This window comes from Diadema antillarum, unplaced genomic scaffold (genome assembly GCF_040938485.1).
Source record: "Diadema antillarum isolate AM-2024a unplaced genomic scaffold, OU_Dant_1.0 seq00000170_RagTag, whole genome shotgun sequence".
NCBI lineage: Eukaryota > Metazoa > Echinodermata > Echinoidea > Diadematoida > Diadematidae > Diadema > Diadema antillarum.
Genome location: NW_027271239.1, coordinates 137,038 through 153,586, shown reverse-complemented (window position 1 = coordinate 153,586; position 16,549 = coordinate 137,038). Strand labels below are relative to the sequence as shown.

Sequence of the window (16,549 nt, the reverse complement as noted above, 5' to 3'; positions counted from 1 at the left end):
AAAGCCTCCTCATTGCAAACATTTTATGAATCGTGTACGCCAACATCAATCTCTCAAGTCTCATTTGATATGAACCCTTTGCACTAGCAAAGTGTATGAACTTTGAATACATCTTTTTCCTCTGCTCGTTTTATGTTCTTTCCTATGTGTTTTATGTTCTTACAAACCCGATTGCTATTTAGCCGTATCCCATTTACTATAGTGTGTTCGTTTTGTTAAATTTACCCACGTGTGTGCACATGTAATGTTGCGATGTACAGCGACACAGGACTCCCTTGTAAAGCAGGCCTTTGTGGCACTGAATGGGACTACTTGACCTGCTTTTTAAAGAAGACTTAATAAATGAATAAATAAATAAATAAATGACACAATCTTAATGATATTACCTAACCCTCACTAAAAGAACGCCCTGTGCGATACATTGTATGAAGGCGGGTTTACGCCTCTGAAAGCCGTCATTCGCGTCCAGCCTTCTAGAAAGTTTTGTTATTGGAAACTTTTTCTGGAACTACAAAATTAATGCCTTACTCGAGATTTCCTCTTCTTATAAAGCTATTCCAAGTCCAACACAATGGACGATGTACACATACATGTATAGTAATACAATAAGCAGATACGAGTACATACACATACATTATTTCAAGTGCTTTATAGTAAGTGTGAGCCAAATCGGCTTTGGGTGAAAAACCAGCGTTGATTTTTAATAGTGCATACACTTATTGCTGGTGCGAACACTGCCTATGGCCTTATTCTGATACTTAGCCTCTAGCGAAATAACTAGGCCTACAATCTTCAACTCTCTCTATACTAATGCCATAATATTATGTTACCCCTGATCGACTTACATGTCTAAATGACTTCAGTTATTCTTCGAACTTAGGAGACGAACACTGACGACAACAACACACGAACACACAGCTGGGGAATATACATTGTGCGTGTGGTACCACCTCACTGGCGGCATAGTTCAAGGGTCTCTTTTCTGCTCTGTTCAATGTAGCGCGTGGCACGCATAGACAAGAACACAAACGTTTTTCTTCTTATGTGTTATAGCATCGGGGACGATTAGTGAAATTCATCAAGATGAAAAAGCATAAAAGACTTGACCACCAGAAGAAAGCTGACCCTCATCGCTTCGAGGAACAAAAGACAGCTCCCATTATAGCAGGTACCAAAAGTTAAAGGACAAGTTCACCTTCATAGGCATGTGGATTGAGTGAACAATGCAGCAATAATAGTAGAACACATCAGTGAGAGTTTGAGCAAAATCAGATAATCCGTTCAAAAGTTATGCATTTTTTAAGTTTCTGCTCAGTCACGGCTGGATGAAAAGACAACTATAGCTTGTGATGTCACATGAGCACAACGATACAAAGATGATCCGTTCAAAAGTTATGAATTTTTGAAGTTTCTGCTCAGTCACAGCTGCATGAAAAGACAACTATAGCTTGTGATGTCACATGAGTACAACGATACAAAGATAATCCGTTCAAAAGTTATGAATTTTTGAAGTTTCTGCTCAGTCACGGCTGGATGAAAAGACAACTATAGCTTGCGATGTCACATGAGTGCAACAATATAAAGAAAGAATAAAGAAAATTCAACATATTTCCATTTTTCTCGCATAACAAAACAACACTCAACTTCTCTCTTTCAGAAGGCAGGGGGAATAAGCCATTTCGGAGTTAGCTTATGGGCACATTGGTCCGAATGACCTTTCTTTTTTCTCAGTCGGTTAAGGGGCTCTTCACTCGTTTTCTTTTTTTTTTTTTTTTCCCCTAGACGGCACAGATTGGGGCATGGCGCATATTAGACCTATGGGAAATACGTTGGGTTATGGTTAGCGTTTAGGGTTAAGGGTTAGGGCCTAAGAGTCTGAGTGTTAGGGTTAGGGTTATGGCCAGGGTTATAGGATAAGGGTTAGGGTTAGGGTTTGATGGTTAGGGTTAGGTTTAGAGTTAGGGTCCCCAATCTGTACCGTCTAAAACAAAAGGCGGGTCGACTTTAGGACTGACCGCAAATGCACCGTTAGCAAACCATACGGGACTCTGGATCAGATCTGCCCTTTGCTATGATACATCAATGCCATCCACAGATAAATTCAAAGCCGCTTAAAATAAGTTGTAAGTCAAATCTCCACCTGACCACAGCGTAATGGAACTTTCGTTCTGTTGCTGTGTATTGTAGTTATCCGTGCTGCTGCTGATGATGACGATTTGTGCGGAGGTAGTCCCATACATTGAAATTAGCGTTGCTAATTCGTCAAATGAAACTCCGTGGCCGGCGATGGCCGTGGCCCGTGGTGCCATGCCCGTGATCATTTACCTACTAAACCTTTACCGAAGATACTGGAAGATTGCTGTATAGCAGCAGTCGAGCTTCCAGGTCTATCCTCATCTACACTGTATCGTCAGTTCAAAAAAAAAAAAAAAAAAAGGCAAGGCAGACAGGCTGGTACGCCTAATTACTGCTCATCCCACATCCAGACATCAGAATTGACTATTGCCAGTATTGGGAATAGGGGGAGAGGATGTGGGAATAGGGGGACAGGGGACATCATGTGTGATATTTGCATACATGTGTAATCTATGTGGCGATGGCATGACCGAACATCTAATTTACAATTACTTTAGCGCTGCTCATTAGCCGTACAGTGTGCAAAGATGTACTAGAATCTAGTACTAGTAGTAGTAGGTTAGATTTCATGCCAACTGCAACTCTCACTCACATTGAGAGTGAGACTCGCTCAACTCTGCTCATTTTGGTCCTTTCTCACAGCTCACTCACCTCATCATCCTCAGACTGACTGCTCAGTTTACACGTCTAAAGCTTCATTTCATTTGCATGCATTTCTATTGATCTCACTCATTTTGACACCCAAATTATAGCATGGGAGTCTAACACTGAACTACAACTAGATCTACTACTAGTTTCCAATGTTGGCGGCCCTGAGATTATGGATTGGATTTTACGGCTCATCGGGATCACCTATACTAAGAAAGAATGATCAGAATTACGCTGCCGCTGTATACTAGTATACAGCTAGGGTGCCAGTTTTCGTAACTGCAACCGGCAGCCCATTCTATCATGCACAGCGTAGATGCGTATGGGGCTGCTTGTCGTAGTTAGTTTTCGACACTTTAGCACATTTCCTTGTTTACCATCAAAACTGCACCGTTTTACCTGAGAATTTCGATATGAAATTGAGCTATTTAAAAGGCCAATAATGATATGCCTTAAACAAATTCCCATTTGAATGCGCTCCTGTTCAATTTTAAGCGATTTTTCGCACAATCATGCAGCACGCATCACACATAAAACACATGGTGCATACAGTACGCATACACTACATTGTAAACGCAAACCAGCAATCACACCAGCGCAAGAACTTGTTGTTTCATTGTCGAAATCTGGTGCCACATTCTCAAAGCCAACGCCTTCTACAAGTTTGCTCATTAATTACGAATTTCAGTCATGCAATTGCTTAAGGCGATTACAGAAATCAAACATCAGGATATGGCAAACAAATTGATACTAAAGTAAAATAATGGTCATGAGTGAATTTCATTTTACGGCGTTGTCATACAAAATGCATCATATTGTTTTGAACCCCTAAAAATGGCTGATATCAGCATTTCTGCTGACACTGTGTTGCTTTTCCCCTAAATATTCCACCATCAGATTAGGATGACAAGTGACAAACAGGGTTTATAAAAACTAGAAATGTGATTGATAACTTTGTTGATTGTTGAAGTCAGACGTTTGTATTGAGTATAAAATTTAATAAGAATTATCTGCTGGGCGTCGAAACCTGGGTCCTACCTGTAGATGTGGCAAGCTGGTGCCCTGACTAACGGTATAGATAATTTTCAGGAAATCATCGAGTGCTGTCCCTGTTGCAATGGACGTATAGTGACTGAGAACTGGGTGGGCTTTTTTAATTTTTCATATTTTAATTTTTAAGTACCCGGTATATTTGCAGTAAATCATAGAGATGTAGAGTCTTCCACACTTGTGACAATTAGGTTTAAGAGAGTGTAGTCTGAATTATTCTGGTAGAGGTTTCAATTACAAGGCGTGTGAGCTGAGTTATCAATTATTACTTTTGTTTGTTTGATTGTTTTTTTGCTGTCAATGACACTGAGATAAAAAAAAAAAATATGTTATGATTGATAATTCTCAGATCACACTCCTTGTAGGTAAATGTGTGTATAGTACGTGTACATGTTTAGTACATGTACATTGTACAATGTCTGTCTGTAGTTGCCTCTGCTTGAATTGGGGTTTACTCCAACATAATGTTAGGGACATGTTATTATGAATAATGGTTCAGAATATCATCTAATTATGATTAATTTTGAGTAATGGTTGGAAAAATTGTTATGCATTTTCTAATCCTTTCTCTATTTGTGTCGCATTGTACACTTGCATGTAGGTATCCCCAGTACTAACCCCGGCGCGGGGCGTCGTAACCAGTAGCGTTGGGGTCGCTGCTGCGGTTACCACAGTACAGTACCGGTACCTGACCGTGCATATTTATGATGATTCTCCTCTTTATGGCCTCCAGGATAACCTGCAGGACATAAACGAGAAGATCTACTTATCATATTGCACACTGCTATATTTTGTTTCCCTGGATGAACACCATTCAATCTCTGACAGATTTTATCAAGTACCGTAGAGCACTGTTGTTGCAAGCGCTTAATGACTTTCTAACAAGAACAGAAACATTGATTAAGAGACTTTGTCAGTTCATTGAAAAACCTAGAACAGCATGGCCGGCACAGCATTTTCAAAAAAGTGTGGGGGCCCACTTCCGGGTTTCATGAGCTAGCAAGCAGGAAAAAAAAAAAAACAACCAACAACAAGATGACAAAAAAAAACACACAATATCTTTTCTTACCATCCACTTCCGGTTTTTTCGGCTGACAAGCGAAAAAAAAAAAAAGGTCCTCGGCTCACCTCTACCAGTCCACTTCCAGGTGTTTTCGCCTGACAAGCAAGAAAAAGCTATTCAGAGAAAGAACATAACCTTACCACCACCATACTTCAAGGTGTATCTATATTTTTCTTAGTGCCACTTACCGGTACCTATTTCCGGGTTGAAAAAAGTGTGGGGCCCAAAGTGCTGACACCTTCTGTATGGTGCACAAAAACTGAGCCCCCACGGCCCCCATGGCTGCACCGGCCATGAACAGTATGTGATCACGATAATCTACCTCACAAAGGTGCTAAATATGTGGTATGATACAACAAGAAGAATGAAATTGATAAAACATATATGTTCTATCAACTTAATTCTTCATTCATCTTTACAAGAACATTTATTTTACTTTTTTTTTCAAATTTTTAGTAAAGACGATGGTACATTTATGTCCTTTGAAAAGCAAAAGGGTGTTGTAGTAAATGTGAAGTTCGACCATTACAGATATTCAATGCATGGAACTATGATATCCTTGATAAACGTTATGAAAGCGAGTACATTACTGTATATGAAGTAGTAGCTGCACTTCCAGCCAATACTCAACAGGGGGCATGTCTTAATTGCCGCTGAAGGTATGTTTGTACATCACCAATGAAGCACTATAAGAGGTTTAGTGAGTATTCATCTTGTATTGTTGATATCTGGGTTCTGACCCATTTCAGAAGAGGTTTCAAAGATGTAAGAATTCTGTTTTTTAACAGGTAAATACACAAGGTCTGTCACCAAAAGGAATTGAACGGTCAAGAAGGGATAAGGAAAATGAAGATTCTGACACAGCAGTTAGACAGATGATAATACATTACATGTGCAAATGTGTACAAAAAGTTTCCACCAAATCTGCCTGTATGTTCGCATGAACGAACTTGTTCTTATCAGTTATGTAGGCCAATTAATACTCCACAAGTCGAGTGTTGTTACTGGTAACGGGGTCAAATATCATTCACTTATTCATAAGGTCCATGAAAAAATGACACACATTCATTGTGTACATGTATACATGTATTTTAAATGTGTCTGATACTGCTTGTCCACATGTACTGATACTGTAAAAGTGGATATATATTTTTTAGCGACATATTGTTCGCATTTGGCCGGATAAGAAGAGCTTCACGTGTTTTTAAATCTGTGGAATCAGGACATCAGGCACAGAAACATATGGCAAGCAAAAATATTTGCATGCTTTTATTTTCGCGCTAGTTTCTGGTTGCGCGGAAAGCGTGTACATTTCGAACCACAAAATTTTCACTTTAACAGTACATGTGTATTCAGTTAATACAGATGTTTGGACGATTAGATTGCCTATGGACATTTCAGATAAGATTGTGTACAGTATAATGGTAAAGTTGGGATGAAAGATCTCTTCACATAAATATTTTGCCAGGTGCTACACGTATAAGGGTCACTTGTACTGAAATTTTTCTCCTTTGATTTCTAGTAATTATCGATGTTTTGAAGTGTATTCAAAGTTATATCCGTTTTGTTTCCAATAAGCATGCTTCATATTACAGACAACACCTTCAAAAATTCTTTGCTGTTTGGACTGTTGATGAAGTTCATATTTTTTGAACATGTTTTATTTTTTTACAGTAAATACACTTCATATGTAGTCATGCACATCTTCAAATTTCTTTTGCAGCTGTTGGTTTATGTGACCCTCTATTTGATGTATATGTGTAACCTTGGGGGTGTGAATACACTGTACTAGTAGATACACATACCTGCCTTCAGAGTACTCAAGGGCATTTTTACCCCCTCAAACCTTTATGCAGTTTGGACTGTTATTGAAGTTATCTCTGTCTCAATTAAGTAAAACCTTGCCAAAAGTGCAGATGGCATGTACAATGTTGTAATTTACATGGTATTGCCTCAAAAGCATTTGTGATATTCTAGCTTTATTTTTCACTTACAAATATTCAAGCAATATTCAGAATCCTGTTTGTGTAACATGATATAGTGTAGTTTATTGCCAGTGTGAAAACTTGATGGCAAATTATTTGCATAGATCTGCTTGACACAGTGTAGCTCTGCAATTGTTCAAACTAGCTGGTACATGCCTTTGCCTTTTACATGAGCTGCACCAGACGAATATATACACGGTGTATATATATATATATATTTTTTTTTTTTTTATGTTCACTGTACATCACTGTCGTAGTCGAGACAGACTGTTCCTACTCGCATTCCTACTCACAAGATCGCCGACAGTTGTACCTTAATTGCATAAGGGTCTTACATGTGACTTAGCTGGAGACTGAGACCAAGGCCACCACCAAAAAATTAATCAACAAAAATAAATGAATGAATAAATACATAGATGAGTAAATCAATAAATGAATAAAATAGTATAAACCACATTTGACTATGCTGCTAAAGAGTAAGAAAAACTGCTTATACAGCTCTTACTTTTGGTAACATACTATACATATTTTTGTTATGTGTACTGGTATGATACATTGCCATGAAGATTGATGGATACCTTGAAACTTTACTACAATGTAGTTCTTTCAACACCTACATGTAATAAATATATGGATACACGTGTATGTATATACATTTATAAAGGAAAACAACTCGTCGATTGTGCTCCTTTCTCTGTTATTAATAATAATAATGAAAAAGAATGTACTGGTATTTTACTAAATAATGATAAAGGTATGTGTAATGATGTATCAAAGGTTCTTTGCCTAGTTTCATATGTAGGCCTACTAATGTAGTGAGAATAGATACAATGGCCTCCCATAGTACCAGTCCTTGGGATCAGCAGTTTTCTTTTGCTACGTCAAAATGTTGTTTTCACCGAGAAAAAACAAACAAAACAAAAAACAATAACAGAGTGGATAATGTAAGCGGAATTTCGATATACGGGTAATGTAACTGTGTTCACGGAAGTGAACGGTATAACTAGTAGTTATAGTATACTGGTAATTGAGTGTATGCCTAGGATGCTTTGAATTGAGAGAGGGTGGACTGAATGATTGGTGGCATTATTTTCAGTGGGAATTCAATTGGATTTTCACCGTGGAGAAAGAAACTGAGAATCAGACAGCACTTCCAGTCGAAGAAATCATCAGGATTGACAAAAACAAACCAAATAAACATACAATGTATTATGAATTACAAGATCAAGGGAAGACAAACAATCGAAGAAAGAGAGAGAGAGAGAAAGAGATAGAGAGAGGCCAAGAAAGAGGCAGTAGGCTACTTGTACATAATGCCCAACCACAGACACAAGTACAGTATATCACAGCTAGTAGACGCTTATAACTGACCATGTCAGTTACGCTGGGGTCGCTCATAACACACAAACAAGGGCATCCAGAAAACGTCAATTTCTATATGTGGGACAGTACGATATTTTCGCGATTTCGTGCAGAGTAAAGGCATGATATCCCGATATCCCTATGATTTCAGCTGGCTGTTGACCCATCTAATCATCACGCACGTCACACCTTGTAGGTATCATCTTACATAATCTTCCGTTTACATGTTACTATATACGTTCGTTGGTGCCCTACGATGAAAAAGAAGACTTGTGGGAGAATTTTAGACGAGTACGAGAACCCATAATTTCCGGTGCCGTACATCGGTAATGAATACAATGTAATTGCCATGCTCGAAGTTGATGGTCTTTCATGTCGTTCGTGGAAAATTTGAACAGTATTGCATTCAGGTTCTAACCGTAACCTGTCAAATCAAAAAAAAAAAAAAAAAAATCATGTGAAAACGTAATTCACTGATCATCTTCTGCGGGGTCAACTCGTGGTCACGCGTGCGAGAACTTGGATATTCTAGACGGGGTTTTCGGCTTGCCAACTGACTGGCAATGCGCAAATAACAACCCTTGTACGCACATATTGTCGGGAATCGTCTCATTTCATAATTATGCCGACCGAGGGGAATGGCGCATGGACTCGCACGCGGTACACGCCTGATAACACACACGTACTGTACATGTACCATGTAAGCACTGCGCGGGAACCAGGGAGGTTGGGATGGGATCATGCGGGAACCAAGCACTGGCGGCACGGGGCCGTGCGAAATCGCACCCCAAAGCCGCACGGGTCCGTGCGGCAGAGCTGCACGGGTCCGTGCGCCACACTCGCACGGGCCCGTGCGAGGGAGTATGGATCCGCACGCGGGCGTACAGATTCGCACGCAGGCGTGCGGATCTGCACGGGGGCGTGCAGATCCGCACGGAGGTGCACGACTACGCACGGGCGCGTACAGGGGCGCACGGAGCCATACGCTCCCGTGCGAGATCGCACGAACCTGCACGCAGCCGCACGAAGCAGCCCCGTGCGCACTGCGTGCGGGAGTAACATAACATAATGGTCTGACTGTATATATATGTGTGGGGGGGTATATATAAATAAATTAATAAATATATATATATATATATATACAGGTGTGTTTGTATATATATATATATATATATATATTTATATAGATGCATTCATAAGAATAAGATTGGTTCGCTTTCAAAATACGAATAATATTCCATCCGTTTCATTAAATTTTTCTTCGTAGTCTTTGCAGTTCAGAATTTCAGTTACTTTCATCCAAATCAATTGTAATGAGAATATGAGTACACATTAAGTGCCTTTATAGTAAATGTCGTAATTATGTTCATAATGATGCTCCTATTCAAATAATCTATGTTATATCACAAATAGAAGCAAAATACTGATCCCCCCTCAAAAAAAAAAACAACACACAAACAAATGTATGTATATGTATATTATGTGATAAGCCAGTTCACAGTTACAATCTGAGCATGTGCAGATAAAGGTCATTGCAGACCTTCTCTTGAAATGGATTTGCAACTGAGGTATTCAAAGCCTAGATAGGGCTTCTTGGCAACTGTGTTGTAAATGATCGAGGTTCAGATTGGTATTTACAGGTGAATTTGCATTCTTTTCAGCAACATTAACAAAAGCCATTCATGCAGCACTGACATGTAAATTAACACTTCCTGCATTACTGTTTTCAACTGCTCTTCTTGGTTGAGGACTATTCCATGTTTTGCAAAGTCTGTGGTTGGAGAGGTCATTGCAGACTATAGTGCTAACTGTGAACTGGCTTATGGTATCATTCAACTACACTGTCGGTCCAGATCAATAAAATTTACATATCATGGCTACTTTTTCTTTCAAAAGGAGCACTTGTGCGAGTTCTTGTAATTGTTTTGACCAACTGTGATGTATTACAACTTCTGCACTACGTGCCTATGATCTTCCTTTTTTCTCGTTCCAGCGCTGGCGTCTAGTCACTGGCCTGGGCGAAACCAAGTGGTTAAAGGCAGCCACGTGACATACTACCTCGACAACGCACACACCACCCACAGTGCGTTCATGTGTAGAGACTGGTTCGCTGAAGTGGCAGAGCGTGAGGCGGGGGACATAGGAGGGGTCGTCAAGCGAGTACTGATGTTCTACCTCGGTGGAGATAGACAGGCACAAGACATCATGGCTGCTTTTCTGGTAGGTCACCCAATCAGTTTAAGGCTCAAATCTCCGGATATCGTTCCACACCATTTCTCTCTGCTGTACTATCAACATTGTGATGTGTAAAAGAATTCATTATCAACGCTCACAGAACGTGTAGAAGTGCAGGACTTCATGGCTCCTTCTGTTATAAGCGGCTGCTGAGCACCTGACGGATTACGATTCACCTTCAAACAAAACAGTAATATGTTATACATGTATTCCTTACATGATCATGTAAAGTCAAGTTATTATTCAAAATACATTCCAAAATTTAGTACCCGTTCGTCCAATTAATAATTTCCCATCTATACAAAAAATGTTGCATTCATCAGGTTGACAATGCAGAACATAGAAAAACATACAATTAGTTTTTGAAATGTGCAATGATAATCTATTACATTTGAACCGTGAATGAACTCTCAATAATTCAGTAATCTAACATACTTACGCAAAATGTGTGAAATATAGTAATGGGGCCGAGTAAAACAGTATATCATGATCTATGTCAAATGCCTTACTAGTATAACATACGGTCCATGAATATACCAATAACATAATTATTATTTACGTGACAATCAATTTATTGCCTTATGATACATTTCAATTATAGCTTTATCCGTTGAATGAAATTTTCTAAAATCATACTGATTTGATACAAATATTCTATTACCAACTAAAATATCATGAAGAAGGCAATGCATTATATTTTCTCAAGAATTTTTGATATGGCTAGTAAGACCAATATTGGTCGATAGTTAGACACAACTGATGAATCATCTTTTCTTTTTTTTTAATTGGTACTACTTTGGCTTTTTAAAGAAATTTGGGCAAGTACCCGCCACGCCCGTGGTAAGAGATAAATTAGATATATAACACAAAGGAAAAGGTATAAAATGAATAACCTTTTCAAAAGATTTGCATTCATTCCATCGTGTCCAGTTGACTTACTACTTTTGAGAGATTGTACAACATTAACAATTTCATACGGGCTCGCTTTGCCGAAAAATAATCATTTTACTGGGGGATCATGAAGAGGTGAATTCATCACGAGAAGTTTCGAAGTCGGAAGCCAATTTTCGACTAATATTTTTTTAGAATCTCGAATATCTTGACCCTCATTCTTTTTTATTGTTGTGGTGGTAACTTTCTTCTTGTCTACCATTTCATTAATAATCTGGGAAAGTGCATTTTTATCATTCTTATTGTTTTCTATTTTATAAATCATGATCCCCAAACGGCAAAAGAAAGAAAGTAATCACTCCTCTTCGAGTAGCGGCGTCAATGGTGCTGTATATCTTTTTAAAAAAAGACATTTCGACGTGTTTTTTTTTTCAGTTTATGTCTCTGACATGGAGTCAGTTCCCGTCTGTTGCTTAGGCACAAATGCGTCATGTGGAATGTGGAATGTGTTGATCAAAGTTGGTGTGATGTCAGAAAATGTGAGGCGGCTGGCTGTATATTGCTGGTGGCCTTCAATTCATTTTCACATTTTGTTGACATATCTATAATAACAGACTGTAACTCATCAGAATGTCTCTGGGATTGTTTTGAGAACAGGTTCTGATTCCATATGAGGGGGTGAGTGTTATCCGTCTATATCTGCTATCATCTCGTGTGAAACAAAGCATTGTTTCTCTTCAAAAGACAGTGTAAATCCGCCCTTACGGCTGGTGCTCTACAATTACATTCCAATCAACGGATGTCTCACGGCTCCTTTACACAGCACAGCCTTGAAACATTTGTTGTGCATGGTATACAATGGCGGATCCAGGTGGGGGTGGACCGGGAGAGCGCCCCTATTTATATTATGTTAAAACAAAAGAAATAAACATAACAATTGGAGGGGGCGTGCTCCCCCTTTTTTCGAGTTTGTAAAGGCGCCTCCCCTTTACGAAATTCCTGGATCCGCCCCCTGGTATATACAAGTCATGTACGTTGAGCGGGGTCTTCCATCCCCAGTGTCACCCTTTTCATCTCTCATGAAGCGAGACTTTCCTTTTGTTTGCTATTCTTCTCCCCACTAACAAATAAGTTCAGCAGGAAAGATAGAAGCATTCGCACGTACTGTTTTCGCTAATTCATTTCCCATCACGATGCCTTTAACGTTAGCAAAGTTCATACCACTCAATCATCAATGATGCCTTTTTCACCGCTCATAGTAACCGCAATGCTATTTCCATGTACCCCTCCTGAATACAATGGGTTAACCCCCAAATGACATTTAGGGTTTGTGTGTGTGTGTGTGTGTGTGTGTGTGTGTGTTTTTATAAGACGAAGTTAATCTCAGATCACAAAAATAACTTCGGCTTTCAATTCTTGACCCAGAAAATCTCTTAAACTGATTTTGCTAATGAATAAGTTTTATAATGTTAGTTTTCAATGACTACTTAGGCCTACCTTTTTTTTAGACGGCACAGATTGGGGAAACTAAAAATCTATCGGGGACCCTATCCCTAAACCTAACCCTAATCCTAATCCTAACCCTAACCATCAAACCCTAACCCTAACCCTAACCCTAACCCTAACCCTAACCCCAACCCTAACCCTAACCCTAACCATAACCATAACCAAAAACCCTAACCCAACGTTTTTCCCATAGGTTTAACACGCGCCATGCCCCAATCTGTGCCGTCTTAAAAAAAAAAACCGAGATGGCGGCCATATTGGATTTTGCCAATATGGCCGCCCCAGAGGGCGCCCTTCTTGGCGCCCGTCAAAAATCAGAATAGTATATGGTTTGGGTTACATGTGTGCCAGATTTGATGCTTTAGGAACAATTTGAACCATAAAGTCCCTTGCCCGCCCACTATGTGGTGGTGGTGGTGGGGGGGGGGGGGGGGGCAATAATGGCCCAATATATTGAAAACAAAAATGTGATAATGCAAGTGAAAATTGATAAACAAACAAACAAACATCTCCTTCAAAGCGCATGGTTTAATTCACACCGAACTTGGCAGGCATATAGCATCTCTTGGTCGATTGGAATACAATTCGTTCAAATGATGTGCACCATGCCCCTCCCTCACATGCCGCCATCTTAAAAGAAGTCTTAAAAGGAATTATGCAACGCCTCAAAATTAAGCATAAGTGATACAGCTAAATTAATGTTATGGGTGAGTAAATTTGTTACTGCAGTTATTAAATTTGTTCCATTCATTGATTTATGCCCCCTTGGGAGCCTGAAGGACCCAATAGAGGCCCACTTTTCACATTTCCATTTCCTTCTTGAAAACACACGGTCAATGTTTTTACCAAACTCGGTTGGGTATTATCTCTAGGGTGATATACATTGTGCTCTCTTGTTTACTATCTTCAATGCATGGAAGGTGGTCTTGCGATACTCAGATGAGCGCGAGCCCCCCGTCGCTTTGAATTTTACCGTATTATGGTCAAATTGTAACCAACCTTGGCAGAAATCATTCATTTTTTAGGAGCAAGGAATACACGTCTTTCATCATCTTGTGAAATGGTAGATGTGGCCACCGTAGGGAAGTTAAAGCAGATCCAAATGATGAAAGAAGATGTTGTATGTGACATTTGCTTTGATACGTGAATGCTTTCTCAAATAAAATAAAATAATCTTTCTGGGTTTTGTGACTGTGATAGGGTTGCAACTTTGATGCTGTGATTCTGTGTGGAAATCGCACCGTGACTGACAAGCACAACGAAGTGATGGGTAAGTTTAGTTTTCCTTGTCAATTAAATATCCAGACTTCCAGACGACCGCCATACAAGACCTGAAAACAATCCCTAAACAGATTTGTCTTCTTGTTAGCTGCTGCACTTCAAAATGCTAAGTTCATTCTATTTTGTGCAATTTTGAGACTGCATTAGGTGTCTCATGGACGCAAATGTCTAGGTTGGCGAATTGGTCTTGAGGGCATACTCTCTTTAAAAAATCGAGTGAAAATATTCACTCTTGAAGGAGTGAAAACAAAAAAGAGTGAATTTAGAGTGAATTTTGAGTGAATTTTGAGTGAAAATGTTCATTTTCACTCTTTTTCGAGTGACCTCAGGGATCACTCCAAAATCTTCGAGTGATCCCTGAGGTCACTCCAAAACGAGTGAAAATGAACATTTTCACTCCAATTTCACTCTAAATTCACTCTTTTTGGTATTCACTCCTTCAAGAGTGAATATTTTCACTCGATTTTTTTAGAGAGTAGTTGACACACGATTTAATTACTGTGTTACATCGGACATAACAGAGTTAAAACAAAATCCAGGTTAACATAGTTAACACAGACGATTGATTACCTGATTGTATCTTGCATTTAACTCCTAAGACTACAAGAAACCGCCTCTGAAGCTGCCTGCTCTACTGAAGAAACTGGATTCACTAGCGGATGCATATCGAGACCTGCACAAGAAGATGACAAACGAGTCGACTCCTCCAAGCAACAGCAATGGCAAGGTTGGGATTCCCATCATTCGAGTAGCACCGTCCGCCACCGAAGCGCTTCAGTGGGCAGTGGGACCGCTGGATGATAAATACTGCCCCCTTAGCGGCGGGGTAATACAGAACCAGGAAATATCACCTTTCGCTGAGCGAGGAGCTCCTCAGTCGGCAGATCACCTTCAGATCCTTGTAACTGGCAGCACATACTTGGTTGGCTCGGTACTAAATGTCCTTGATCCAACCCTTGCAACCGGGACCATATGAGGACCACGAGGAAGACTAACCAATCGAGATCGACCAAGGATAAGGGGACTAGTATTACTCAAGCTTATTGATTTTTATAATAGTATTGTTTGGTAGGTCACCTTTCATCTTTCTATATATCATGGTGTATAAGCCAGTTCGGAGTTAGCCCATAGCCAATTTTGTCCGAATTACCTTTCTTTTTTCTCAGTCAGTTAGGGGCACTTCACTCATTTTCAGAGCGACAAAAGGCGTTTTCACATCAGCCCAATAAAAATCCAAGCTCGAGAAATTTTTCGCAAGTGAGAATTAGCGCGCTATTTCATTTCTTATTCACATCAGCCCGAAGAGAATTAGCCCGAATTTTTGTCGAGCTAATTCGACAGCTGAGTATGTGCAAACAGCATTAGTAATGTGTGTGCCTTCTCAAAAATTCCTCATGATTTGTGTGCAATTTCCCTCGATCGATCGGGTCACACACGCTAGGCATGATGGGATGCATCGCGCTAATTTCTCGAGTCGTTATCACATTAAGCGCGCTACTATCCCGCTATTTCAGAAATTTCCCGAGTTGGACTCGAGAAATTTTCTCGATCAGAGCGATACAATTAGCGCGCTAATTTGTGTTCACATTATCAAATAGCGCGCTATTTCGTTATCGGATTAATTTCCCAAGTCAGAAAATAGCGCGCTATTTGGCAACATCGGGCTGATGTGAATACGCCTCATATCAAATAGCGCGCTATTTCACTATCGGGAAAATTTCCCAAGTCAGAAAATAGCGCGCTATTTCGAAACATCGGGCTGATGTGAAAACGCCTATTATGCATAAGCTTTACGTAACGATTTATGGTATTCATCAATCTTGCTCAAACAAAGAATGAACTCGCATAGACCAGATGGCCAGAATGGTCCCTCAATTAACACTAGGCGTTTTCACATCAGCCTGATAAAAATCCAAGCTCGAGATATTTTTCGCAGAAAATAGTCAGCAAAATAGCGCGCTATTTCGAAACATCGGGCTGATGTGAAAACGCCTACTATATAGGGAAAGTATCCATTTCATTATCTTGCATTGAATGTATATCAACAATCTCTTTCTATTGATATTGCCAAAAACCCGTTTTGCTGTCAGGTGGATGTTCTGGCAAGCAGCATCATCAGGATTACATGAATAATCATTCTACAATAATACAATTAACACAGATGCTTATCCCAGTGATTTTAAAAACTAACATGCATGTTAGCTGGTTGGTCTTTCGAACTAGCTTATCAGTATTTATTGAACGATACAAAATTTCATATCGTATCCTGCAGTTCTTTAATTTTTAGAAGTAGGCTCTACTTTAGTGATTATGATATAACTGTGTAAATGAAATATGAATAATTGTGGTGATTGAAGTTTTTGACATTTATTAATCGTTAATGTAAGTCCAG

General features: G+C 39.5%; 1 protein-coding gene across 1 annotated transcript; it reads left to right on the top strand.

The window, feature by feature from the left end:
* Positions 1-1,083: 1,083 nt before the first annotated feature.
* Positions 1,084-15,133, top strand: LOC139728254 (folylpolyglutamate synthase, mitochondrial-like). The gene is made up of 4 exons (XM_071639214.1): positions 1,084-1,168; positions 10,238-10,464; positions 14,077-14,146; positions 14,757-15,133. Exons 1-4 carry the CDS (start codon positions 1,084-1,086, stop codon positions 15,131-15,133), a joined length of 759 nt encoding a protein of 252 aa, XP_071495315.1.
* The last annotated feature ends 1,416 nt before the right edge of the window (positions 15,134-16,549 follow it).

Excerpts from the sequence above, each read along its gene's own strand:
- LOC139728254 (XM_071639214.1), top strand. The coding sequence starts at position 1,084 with ATGAAAAAGCATAAAAGACTTGACCACCAGAAGAAAGCTGACCCTCAT. Across the intron at positions 1,169-10,237 it reads GACAGCTCCCATTATAGCAG|CGCTGGCGTCTAGTCACTGG; the intron begins GTACCAAAAGTT and ends TTCTCGTTCCAG. Across the intron at positions 14,147-14,756 it reads CAAGCACAACGAAGTGATGG|ACTACAAGAAACCGCCTCTG; the intron begins GTAAGTTTAGTT and ends TTAACTCCTAAG.